The 13333-nt window shown below is 40.1% G+C and overlaps 1 protein-coding gene across 1 annotated transcript in view; it reads left to right on the forward strand.

The window, feature by feature from the left end:
• Nucleotides 1–13333, forward strand: part of SH3BGR (SH3 domain binding glutamate rich protein) — a 47672-nt gene that overhangs the window by 14896 nt on the left and 19443 nt on the right. The window contains 1 exon segment of the mRNA XM_033128308.1: nucleotides 3680–3760. Coding sequence (XP_032984199.1) covers nucleotides 3680–3760 — 81 coding nt within the window.

Below are 13333 nucleotides of genomic sequence, written 5' to 3' on the forward strand. Positions count from 1 at the left end.
CTTTTTATATGTTGCTGGGCTTGGCCTGCTAATATTTCTTTAGGATTCTTACGTATGTGCATGAAAGAGAGCGAATGAGATCATATTGTCCTTTTCTAATTTCGGTATCCAGAGTAGATTGACTGGCCTTGTTAAATCAGTTGGGGGAATAGTCCCTCTTTTTCTGTTTTTTTTCTATGCCATTTATCAATTATTACCTCTTGGCTCCAAACCCAACTGTTATTACCTAATGGAGTTTGATCTTTCAGCAGGGAGTTCAGTGTCAAGCTTTGTCAGCAGAGCATACAGGCGGAGCATTGTAGGAGAAAGCGACTTGTCTTCCTGGTTCTCATGTATGCTGGCTCGCACGCACGTGTGTGTGCATGTGTGTGCATGTGTATGCGTGTGTGCACGCGTGTGTTAGATATCCGGTGGTGCTTTACCTCCCTCACATGTCCAGACCATAAAGCCCCTCATTGAGATTGCAACCTTAGCCCTAGCCTGGGACAGTCACACACCAGGCTGGCCACCACTGTGTGTTAGCCCCAGCCTTGGCCCACTGGCACCCAGAAGAGTGTTTCCAGCTTGCCCAGTGTCTTAGCACCAGCTCTGACAAGGCACCCAGAGAAATTCTCCACCACCCATGGACTGCAACTTCACCTATTCTGTGATGCTTGAACCCTAGAGTTGGGGCAGGGTCCCTGCACTTCTAAACCTGTTCCTTCCTCAGGCACGCTCTTCCAGGACTAGAGTATTCTGTAGTGTTCTCTCTATGCCTTTATAGTTACTTCTCTGTTACAGCTAATCATTTTTTATATGAAACATTTCATGTTCAAATTACTGTATGACTTCTAGCTCTTAATTAGACTCTAACTAATACAGCCTGGAAGAGTTTGTGTGGAATTGGAAGGATCTCTTCCTAGGAAGTGTGCTGGAATTTACCTGTGACACTCCCTGGGCTTGGTCTGGGAGTTTCAATGATGACCCAATTTATTTAATGAATGGAATTTATAATAAAGGACTATTGAGGCTTTCTGGTTCTTTTTATCTTTTGGTTTTGAGAGGATGTACAAAACTTGTATTTACAGAAATGGCACAACAGTTGATGCACAGGCTCACTTCATTCATAGATATTTTCATTGTTATGTCGAAAATACTTATGAGCCATATATGATTTTTCAGACCCATGCAGTGGGATTATGGATATATTTGGAGTTTCTGCTATTATTTTACGTTCTTTTTTTCATATTCCCACTTTTGCAGTTTCTTTTTTTAACCATTTCTCAACTTTATTTTATCGACTAAAGTTTTGTTTTCTGATTTTATTTCCTTTTTTACTTTATAGAAGTTATCTGTTCTCTTAGTGGTTGCTTTAGTTATTTTAACAGGCATACTTGCTTTAAATTTGGTAGAGATAATCAATGTCTTTACTCTTGTCCCAAACATTAAAATAGCTTTTACTCACTTTCACTAAAATCACCCTCTTCCTGTTTACATGTATTTGGTTTATTCAATATGTTGTTTGTTGGCCTTCTCCCACAAATTAGACATGTCTATTTATTGTTTTAGTCAACATTTGTTTAGATTAGATTTGCTCACATAGTTATTAATGTCTTTATTCATGATTCTGTCTTGCGTCTTAGGTAATCCACCCGGAACAATTTCCCTGCTTCCTAAACACGTATCATGAAAGTCTATTGGTGGTAAATTCTCTAATCTTTTGTTGGCTTAAAAAAGACATTTTCCAGACAAATGTCTTTATTTCACTCTCATGTTTGAAAAATAGTTTCACTGGGTCTAAATTTCTGAGTTGATGATGATTTTTTCTAGGCTTGCTGAAATTATCATTTTACTTTATTCTCACTTCTGTGTTGCTAGTTGGGAAGACAGCTGTCAGTCTACGCCATTCTTTTGTGGGAAAGCTGTCTCTTCCCCACTTCCTCTTTCATTCTCTCCCTCCCTCCCTACCCCGTCTTCTCCCTTGCTGCTTCCAATAATCATTCTCTAGGATTTGTCTAATAGACTTGTTTTAATTTATCCAGTTTAGGATTATCTACTGAGCTTTCTGAGTCTAAGAATTCATATCTTTTAACAAGTCAAGAAACCTATTAGCCATTATGTCTGAGTGTGGCTTTCTGCCATTGTCTCTGTTAGCTTCTCCCAGAGCACCTATGTTTCTTAGACCTTCTCACTGTTTTTCTATGATAATAGTTCTTCCTCATTTTCATCTCTTTTTCCCCTCTCTAGATGATTTCTTTAAAAAATTTTCCTGTTAGCTAATTTTCTCTTCGGATGTGTCTGATGAGCTATTTAATCCACAGATGTTGGATTTTACAATTCAGTTATTACATTTTCATTTTTAGGAGTAGTTTTTGGTCCTTTTCCAAATTTGCTTGATTGTTTTCTCTGGTTTGTTTCTTGTGTTTTCAAACTCCTCTTTCATTTCTTTAAATATATTAAATGTAAATATTTTATATTTTCTGCCTGATAATTCTGATATCTGATTCTGATATGTGATTTTACTTTTTGTTATTTCTGCTGGTGTTCATTTATGGTATATTTTTATTTCCTTATCTATTTTTGACTCTGAACTGCTCGTTTTTAAAACTTTATTTGTGGTTACTCATTGAGGCCTGGAATTTGTTTCTGCTAAGATTTGAGGCAGCGTACAAAAAATGCATTCAATATAAGAGAATAAAATTAATCACTGAGAGAACTGAGGCGACAAGCAGGAAAACAATAAAGTTTTGGATAAGTTTAACTCACAGGAATGTGTAACGTGTTCTTCCCAATATAAGCAGCCTGTATTTGGTTTTAAGCTTTGTAACACCCAGAAGAGTAGGGTCGGCAGTAACACAACTGAATTGGTTCGAGTATTGTCCTGTTCGTATGAGGCCTGTTCCTGCATGAGCCTTTTTGTCACACTGTTGAAGTTACAACCCTGATGACACAGACTGGCAGCAATAATGTAGTCTGGGGGAAGAAAATCTTTTATGTGTTAATAAAACATGAAACTCTTTCATGATAAAAACATGAAACTCTCCTGAGCTTTTGTCAAGCCTACTGAAGAGTTGGTTCAGGGCTGGACACTCCTGGTGAAGAACTGACCCCTGGGTGGGTCCCGGAATGGGGGTGTGGAGCTTCACTGAGCTTCAGATTTCAATCGACTACCAGGTTTCAGATCACAGTATTCCCCATGTTGCCCAAACAAGCTCCACTCTAAGCCCTTCATAATCTCGTGGCTCCTGGTGTCAGAAGGGCCTGAGTTGGGCCTGGGCCCTTGGAAGCTACTATAATAACAGGAGAGAAATCTGTGTTGTTTTAGTCTCTGCTGATCAGGTCCAATTATAAGGAAACCAGCTGAAGATGTGAAACTCTTGGAGAAAATTTGACTGTATATATCTGGGTCTTGTCAGCAATTCCTGAGTGAAAACTGTGTGTGTGTGTGTGTGTGTGTGTGTGTGTGTATGTGAATTCTCATCGCACTGTAGTAGGTACAATGAAAGTATGTAAAAACAAAAATAAAATTCATGGTTAGATTTCTGACCTTTTGGGATTAGTCATTCTTGGGAAAGCAAACTAGTGTAACCTTTTGTGTTAGCTACCAAACTAATGAATAATGATAATGAAATCAACTTAGGTAAATATAGTGGTTCACAAGAGTGCAATGGGTTTGAATATTCTTTTTCTTTGCTTCAAGGATTTTGACTCTTTCTTCTCTGCAAAAGAAGAGAATATTATTTATTCATTCCTTGGTTTGGCTCCCCCTCCAGGCTCAAAGGTAAGCTTGAACACCTTATTGGGGCCTAATACAGGTCATAATAAATGAAATCAGCATGTAAGACTGTTTAATAAATTATGATATTTAAATTAACATGATTTGAACACACTCCTTATTCTGATGAAATGCATAGAGACAATGCAAGGTTTTTACTAAAACTTGTTCCAAAAATATGCTTTTAAAACTTCTGCTTCTTTATACTTACACAACAATAAAAGTATACAATAAAATAAATACAAATAAAAAAATAAAAGTTTTATAATACCTAAGTTAAGAAATATCATTGTCTTCAATAACTTTAAGTGTGCTAATTAAATATGTAAAAACGTGAGTTCCGAGGTTGTGTTTATGAAATTATTTTGTTATGAATTGACTCCTTATATAGCTTATATTGGTAAATTTTATAGTAACATATCCCTATTTTAATTCTTTTTATTTAAAATGAATTAAACTTTGCTTTTTTAGTCTGATAACGAGGGAAAAAGTAAGAGCTAGACTCAAGAGCAAGATAAATTTTGTCAGATTTTTCCTTCTGGTGTTTTTTCATCTTTGATTATATATACAGTAGTACCTTGGTTTTCAAACGTCTTCGTTGACATTTTGATTTATGAACACCATAAACCCGGAAGTAAATGCTTCGGTTTTCGAACACAACTCAGAAGTCGAACATGTCACACGGCTTCCGCTGAAGAAAGCCATGCAAGATCCTGAGGCTTAGTGGTCAGCTGTTTTCGAATGTTTCAGAACTCGTGGATTACGTTCGAAAACCGAGGTACCACTGTAATTGTGTCAATTAAATAAAGAATTATGCTAATACAGCTCATACCCTAATTTTGTCTAATGGTGATCACCTGGCTTCCCTCTATGCAATGGTCACTGCATTCCTCACTTCTACCAAGAATCTTATTCAGGACTCTGTAGATACAAGACAAGTACGCATTTGTTGAATTCATTTGATTCTTATTTAACTTGTTTGTTTGTTGTACCCAGCTTCATTTCAAAAGAGATTTGTGATGACTGAGCCCAAATTAATTCCTGTACGGGAGGAACAACTCAAAATCCTACCGTGTAGAGATGGGCTAGTATCAGAGGCATATGAGTGTGCGGTCTTACATATATGTATGTCAGCATTCATCAGGTAGTGACACTGAGGTTTCGTAATGCTTCGACTAACACATGCAGGCCTAGCGCTAATGCCTTCCTCAAATGGGAACATGTAGGTCGCACAGTTGGTTAAGGGTTCTACAGGAGGAAAACACCTTCCCTTTTAATGATATACCGTTCTGGCTTTGGTCAATTTAAATGCAAGATAGTTCGTACACTTTATTAACAGTTTAGAAAAGTGCTAAAGTCTACTGCATGCAATTTAATCTTTTTAATTTGGTATTGGAGTGTGGTATAGGAGTTTGACTGCTTATAGGACTTTAACTGGGTCATGTTTGTTTGCTTATTGCATTTAAGGGATGCAATAGTGTTAAGGTACTTTTCTTGGTGAGGACACTCAGACTCTTGTGTCTTGAAGATGGGAAGGAAAGGTGGAGGGAAGAGTGTTTCAGGTAAAGGGAAGAGAAAGTGTAGAGGCCCTGAAGCAGGAAAGAGCTTGGAGAATTCTAAGACCTTCCATGAAACCTGCATTGCTGGCCTGAGAGGAAGGGGTGCCATGGGAGGTGGAGCAGCCGGTGGGCGGCCCACGGCCCATAGCAGTTCTCTGCACTCTATCTTAGGTACAGGGGAGACAGTATAAGGCTTTTAAGCAGAGGAATAAAGTTATCTGATTTCTTTCTTTAAAACTCATTTTGGGGGCGACCAGTTAGCTCAGTTGGTTAGAGCGCGATGTTCATAACATCAGCGTTGCGGGTTCGATCCCCACATAGGCCAGTGTGAGCTGCGCCCTCCACAACTAGCTTGAAACAGCTACTTGACTTGGAGCTGATGGGTCCTGTAAAGACACACTTGAAATAAATAAAAGTAAAAAAAAAAAAAAAAAAAAGAATAACTACTTGAAAAAACCCCAAAAACTCAGTTTGGCTACTATGGGATGAATGGATTAAAGAAGTGAAAACTATGATAGTAATACGGATGAGATGTCATGGCGGCTTGGACCAGGATGGTGGGGAGAGAACTGTAAGAAGTGGGAGATTTTGGGGTCTATTTTGGAGGAAGAATTGATAAGACTTGCTGGTGGATTGAAAGTGAGGGTGAGGATGGAATGAAAGATTATTTCTAGCCATTGGGTGTAGACACTGGCTCTAATGGGGCATGATGTTTACAGGGGGCGGTAAGTTTTAATGAGACCTCTACATGGAGAAGTGAGGTAGGCAATGGCAGATTGATCTGCGTCTCATTGAGGTCTGGCTGAAGCTGCATACGTGGAAGCCACCAGCGGGAAGTCGTGGGAAGTGCTGAGACGACATCCTGAGAGAGGGTCGATGGCAAGACGGCTGCCTGGGGTGTGCTCCAAGGTTAAAGCTGGAGCGAGGACAGGGAGAGGCCAGCCGAGGAGGCTAAGACGGAGAGTCTGCGAGCGGGTGGAGGACAGGAGTGTGTGCTGCTTCAGCAGCCCAGGGGGAGCATTTTTCACAGAAGAGGGTGAGGTCAGTTGTGCCCAATGCTGCGAAGACATTGAGTCAGGTGAGGACAAGAAAGTGACCACTGGCTTGGATAACATGGCGGTCATGGTGGCCGTGACAAAAGTAGTTTCTGAGGAGTGGTGGAGCCAGAAGGCAGGTGGCAGTGGTCCAGGGAGAACTCGTGGTGAGAGGCAGGGATTTTTGCATCGTTAGTGACCTCCGGGGGATTTCCCATGAAGAGAAGGAGATGTCAGGCATCATTGTGTTAAAAAGTGCCTCTCTGTTTATTCCCCACCACTGGAAATTTGGGCCAAGGCCCTTCACTCCCTGCTTGCTGCCAGTCCCTTATCTTTCTTGCTCTTCCCCACTTTCTAGACCATTCTCCCATCTTTTTTCTTAACCCAAGTCCTCTCTCAGTGGACATCTCCCTCATTCTTACTACTCCTCAATCCCCTCTTTACAGACCTCAGACCACATGGTGGGAGGAGGGGAAGTCTGGTTTTTCAAGCAAAGGCCCAGTAAGGGTTTTCTAAACAGAAGGGATTTTTCTAACCCTGATGAATAGTAATCTGGCAAAGCTTTGAAATTGGAGTTTTTCTTTAAACTTTCAGAGGTCAAATTCTTAGACAGAGCCCCACCTTCCCCACCGAGAGTCACAATAAACAGAAGGGGCAGAGGGCAGTAAAATGATGTGTTTTCTTCCTATTCACAGCAAGTCCCAGAAATCATGTTTTCTTCATTTCTTCCCTTTGTAATGTTTTTTATTATTATTATTTTTTCCTTTGTTTTCTTGCAAGATTATGAATTTTTTCCATGTGGCTATAGTCTTCATAAGGCTTGTTTAAAACTGTGTCTAATACTGTATTAAACTGATGTAACGTAATTGACTTACTCATTCCTTTATTTTTTAATTTCATATCATATACTTTTTTATGCTGTTATGGTCTCATGATAGCCATTTAATTATTTCATATAATATTCTATCATGGTGTGCCATCGTTTTCTTTACTATGCTTATGTTTTTGAACATTTGCTTGCTCACAATTTTTGATTATACATAACTCTGCAGTGATCGTCGTCATGAAATAGCATTCTTTCTTCTGGAGTTTTCCTTAGGATACATTCCCAGTAGTGCTTTTAGTGAGACAGATAAAGGTGCATGAGTATTTTATGGGCTTAGCACGTGACACCAGAGTACTCCCTGACAGGTCGTAACATTTATCCGGCAGCACCGGCTTCATTGAACCAGCGGTGAGCATGTTTAATCTCCTTCATTTTAGGACCATCAGATTCTATTTAAACAATTTGTTTCTGATTTTATTCTGCTATGAAGAGGGTATGTAGCGTGATGAGTTTCTATTTTAAAGATGTATTCGGTGCATCTTTGTAACCCAATGTGTATTTTCATTTCTTTATGAAAAGATTGTTTTTTGAATCCTAAAAATTTATTTTTTTAAATCAAATTAATATGTGTATAATATTGTAAAGGTCAAATAGTGCTACAAGGATTATTCTAAAAAACGGTAGGCCCTGTCCCAAACCCTGTATTTTTGACCTTTCTTTAACAGTTTGTTCAGGTGCAAAATTGCAGGTTGAACGTAATTTCTCCTTGGAATTGTGTAGGTGCTGGCTCCTCCATGTTCTTTCTAGTTTCCAGAGTTGCTTTTGAAAGGCCTGATGCCAGCCTGTCTCCTGATCCTGTATTTGTGCCTGTTTTTGTGTTTTTCATTTCTGGGAGATTTTAGGATCCTCTTTTTTATTTTGAAGTTCTTTGATGCGATGCTTGGAGTAGATCGTTTCATCATTATTTGTGCTGGTCCCTTGCTGGACCCTCTTAATTTGGAAAGTCATGCCCCTCAGTTCTGGAAAATGTTGGGGGTACTGCTTATGTGGTAATTTATTTCCCTTTAGTTTCCGTTTTCTTTTCTTTCTTTTTTTTTGAATTCCTCTTATTTGAATGTTGGAACTTCTGGACTAGTTTCCAATTTTCTTATCTCTTCTCTCTCATTTTCATATTTTTGTCTTTTTTCTACTTTCTGGGATATTTCTTCAATTTCCTATTTTATATTCCTTTTGTTATTTCCCCCCCACTTGTCCTATCATGTTTTTACTTCTCAAAAGCTCTTTTTTTTTCTTTCTTCAGGTATTCCTTTGTCAAACAGCTCCCTGTTCTTATTATACAGGTTCATTATTTTTCTGAACTCAGAGTTTATTAAATATAGGTTTTTTTCAACTCTCTGCATTCTCTGCATTCTTTCTGCATTCTCTGTTTCTCTGAGTGCCCTTTTTTTCTATTCACTTTTTTATTTATTTATTTTTAATGTAAGATGTTTTTCTCAAATGTCTGGTGACCCTTGACTGCTCACATTTAAGAACAAGGTACTAAAAAGTTGAGTGCAAGTCCTATGTCTAACATTCTATATGGTAGACTTCAAGATGAGCCGCTGGCTTTTTGTTAGGGATACTGGACTGTGGGCTTTTTCTATTGGTTTAGGTGAGAGGAATCCTCCACCTCCTAGGGTGGAGTAGTGATTGTGGCGGTGGTGGTGGTGGTGGAGGTGGTGGTAGTAGTGATGGTGGTGGTGATGGTGATGGTGAAGGCGGTGGTGGTAGTAGTAGTGATGGTGGTGATGGTGGTAGTAAGTGGGGAGTAAGTCTGACTGCTAGTGTTCTGGAAGCAAGTGGGGAAAGGGGATAGGAGGGCCTTCCCTTTCAAGATATGGACTTCTCATGTAGACCCCTTGTCCTGGGTATGGTTCCCCACCTCAGCTGGCCTCATGACTAGGACGTCAGAGTCCCTCTGGTTTAACTTCTGCAGAGACTAAACCTGCTAATTTAGGAGGGGTCAGTCATTAAAGAGAAACTATGAGGTCACTTTGTTTCTCTCCCCGTCCCTGTTTCCCTCCTTCCTTGGGTTCCACCAACATCATGGATTTTTTTTTTTTTAACTATATATAAAACTACATGTTTATCTCCATAAGCAAAACATGTGTTGTTTTGTATTTTTAATGCCAAATTGGTATCATATTTTTTGGAATGTTCTGCAACTTGCTTTTTTAAAAAAACAACATTGTTTTGAGATTTATCCATACTAATATATGTAAATGTGTTTTAGCTTCTACTATGTTTCATTTTATCCCATTTTAAAAATATTGAATCTCAGCCTTTAGATCCTGCCCTGATTTGTGATTAGTTACTATCATATTGCATGAAATTCTCCTTAACTTAGTGGAAGAAAGGGATAACTATGGAATTATCAAAACTGACCTAGAAACCTGAGAGCCCATCCAGTCCAGATTCTTCTCTTCCCAGAAGAAAAACTCAAAACCCAAGGAGCTGAGGTGATTTGCTCAAAGGTACTCCACTAATTAGCAGCACAGGCCATGCTAGAACCTTTCGTGTGTCAGTGTTGCTTGGGTTTATAGGTGTTTATGTGTGTACATACAGGGAAAGTCCTTCAAGTATCCTTTGAGAAGACAGGCACTTAATGATTTATGAAAATGATATGATTTGTCACAGTGTCATTTTGTAGTAAACAACATTGTGGAGAAGTCAGCAAGGAAATTAATCTTGCTAAAGCTAAAAATAGACACTCTTGACAACTATGAAGACATGTTTGCTTATAAAATGACATTAACCATCCTAGGCGGCATTATTGCTTTTAGAAAAATTTTCTTGTATTAAGCAGGCTGTACCAGACCACATGCCAGGCCAGTGTTTCCAGGAGGGCTGTGTACGTAAGCATTGTCTCCCTGAAGTCCACCTCTCTTCTTTACGAGCAGCTGGTCGCGTCTGATTAAAGGAGCACCATTCTTAATACCACACGGCAGGCATGGCCTTGATTGCACAACTAGGTTGCAAGTATGCCCTGGTAACAAGGAACACAGATGCTAATTGAACCTCGGCAAATAACTATATTGCCATAAAACAAAAATATTTATTTCTGTAAGAATATTTGAATTTTGGAGGGTTTGGGCAGAAAACATCATTTACAAACATTTCATTTCAACTTACAAAAAAGCAGAGTCTTGGGGCCGGCCCGGTGGCTCAGGCAGTTAGAGTTCCATGCTCCTAACTCCGAAGGCTGCCGGTTCGATTCCCACATGGGCCAGTGGGCTCTCAACCACAAGGTTGCTGGTTCAATTCCTCGAGTCCCGCAAGGGATGGTGGGCTCTGCCCCCTGCAACTAAAATTGAACGCAGCACCTTGAGCTGAGCTGCCTCCCGGATGGCTCAGTTGGTTGGAGCACGTCCTCTTAACCATAAGGTTGCTGGTTCGACTCCCACAAGGGATGGTGGGCTGTGCCCCTTGCAACTAGCATCGGCAACTGGACCTGGAGCTGAGCCGCGCCCTCCACAACTAAGACTGAAAGGACAACAACTTGAAGCTGAATGGCACCCTCCACAACTAAGACTGAAAGGACAACAGCTTGAAGCTGAACGGCACCCTCCACAATTAAGATTGAAAGGAGAACAACTTGACTTGGAAAAAAGTCCTGGAAGTACACACTGTTCCCCAATAAAGTCCTGTACCCCTTCCCCAATTAAAAAAAAAAAGCAGAGTCTTCAACATTGTTATGATTTGTAAAAAGCTTAAAAGGAAAGACAGAGGGCTTCCTTACATATCCGGATTATAGAACATTAAAATAATATCAACAGTATTCCAAACAAAAACTACTATCACCCCTCATTGATTCATTCAGGCCTATGTCATTACTTATTATTCCACTGGGTCTGGGCTTAGTAGTCTCATGAACCCATCTGCTCTTCAACTATAGTTCTGGAAATCGTGACTTAGTCTACTGGCATGGTCTTAAAGTTCTTTAAGTGATGCCATCAGGAACCTATACCCCAAAGTACATGGCATATAATCCTTTTGTATGGGGCTCTGAGCAGTTATTCTGTGTGGAAGAAGAACCATTCTGACCTGTAGCTGATTGCAAAAAGCCCTCGGAGAAGCATCAAAGTGAAATAAGCTAAAAAACAATCCCTGGATGACAAAGAACCTAAAATGACTGTGGTTAATATATTACTGATAATTTTCAGATGTGAAAGGCTTGATGAGAATTTTAACAAGAACACTGAACCTGACAAGAAAACTTGGTTGTTTGTGTGGCATGAAAAACCAAATAATAGTCAATCCAAGAAAGTTTTAAACAAAATACCTGTAAGTGTAGTCACAAAGGCTATTTTCAAAGAAGACAACAAACATTATATCTTATTTTTAAGAAAGGATGACTAGAGTAAAAATCTCGATATAGCATAATTATCCAGAGACATACTATACTGCAAATATACCAAGCATATACACCATGCAATATACTAAGAATGCCAAGCACATTCTTAACCATGTATGGTAGGAATATATCAAGAACATCAAGCAATGAGATTCAGTAGGTCTGGAGTAGATACTAAACATCTCTATAGTAATAAAACTATATGAGTAGGTGGTGGGAATTCTCAATTGAGAACTACTGTCCTAGAAGATGTTAGATTGAAATGAAAGAAGTGAAGATATGACCAAGTTAATATTTAAAGCAAATAACTGCAATCATGATTGACAACCTATACCATCATTATCACATGTCAGGCAAAGATGCACTAGGGTCAGTGTCTGTTATACAGTGTTTTAGTGAGGGTAATATTGTCAAGATGTCAATGGGAAATATCCAGTTATGTCTGGAATGACATCTCCCTAACTGGTAGAGATAAGTACAGCCATACCAATGTTGGAGCATTACATTTACCAAATGCTGTTGGGGTTGACTATTCAGTGTCAGAATTTGTACATCCCAGGAGTGCTGTCCTGTGGGAGCCCCCTCAGGAAGTTCTGACGTCCCAACACCGATACTAACACAGCCCAAAAGAGGTTTCACATCTCTGTTGGAGTCATGGTGGCATCTTCTAGAGAAAGATGGATTCTCTCTGAGGACACATTCAAGTCTAATGAATAAGATACAGATAATATATCTGGCTAATGCAATTTTTGGCCAAAAATGATGTGCGATTAAAAGTTTTGATACTCATTTTCTGATATGATTAGCGGACTCCCATTGAAAGCAATTTTGAGTAATGGCAAAACTATTTCAAGAAGTGCAGCATTTTCTAGGAAGCTGATGGAGAAAGACCAAACTAAACAGATGAGTCAGGTGCCTTCACATGAAGGAGAGTGAAAGGAAGAAGCAGAGGGAGACTTGGAGAAACGTTTGATGAAAATGTAGAAGACGTGAATTTTGGGCAGAAACAGACATTCTGGAATTTCCTAATTTAAAACTGTGAGATGAGCAACCGAGAGAATGGGCACTGTTGAGGACCACATTTGTGGTTCAAGAGGATCAAGAGGGAAATACATTGAACAGGAAGTAAAACCCAGAGAAAGGGAAATCATGAGGGAAAGCCAAGAGTTTGGAGGTCGGACACAGGAAGCCTAATATGGGAATAACAGGTGGTCCAGAAAGAACAAAAGACCAGATAGGAGAGAACTAATAACTAAAGAGCTACTGGGGCCCGTCCAGTTGAAGACGAAGCTGCAGCCTCCCCAGCCTCTGCCTCCAGCCCCTTGTCTCATGCCTGTGCAGGAAAACCAGGGAGGGTGCCATCTGAGGACCAGAAACTATGGATGAATCCCTGAAAGATGGAAAGCAAAAAGGGTTGGTCTGAAGAAGGAAACCAAGGCCCCGGACCTGCCAAAGGAGGGAGTGGGAGTGGTTCCAAGCATCCCCACACCCCAGGCTGTCTTCCTCCTATAGGAGGGGGCCCTGGTTTGATGTGGAGCAGCCTGGCAGGAGGAACCTTCTCACCCACCTCCATCCTGTCCTTAGTCCCAGCAGTGGGCAGGAGTCAGCAGAGGGGCCTGTCCCTGGGCAGAGCAGTGAGTGTGAGCTGAGCGGGGTGGGGAGGCCCCAGGGAACTGCTCTTCTCCAGAGGTACAAGAAGAAAGGTAGACACTGGCAGTCAGCCTCAACCCTGGATATACATAGAATCACCTGGGGAGCTGTTAAAAC

This window comes from Rhinolophus ferrumequinum, chromosome 2 (assembly GCF_004115265.2).
Source record: "Rhinolophus ferrumequinum isolate MPI-CBG mRhiFer1 chromosome 2, mRhiFer1_v1.p, whole genome shotgun sequence".
NCBI classification, from domain to species: domain Eukaryota; kingdom Metazoa; phylum Chordata; class Mammalia; order Chiroptera; family Rhinolophidae; genus Rhinolophus; species Rhinolophus ferrumequinum.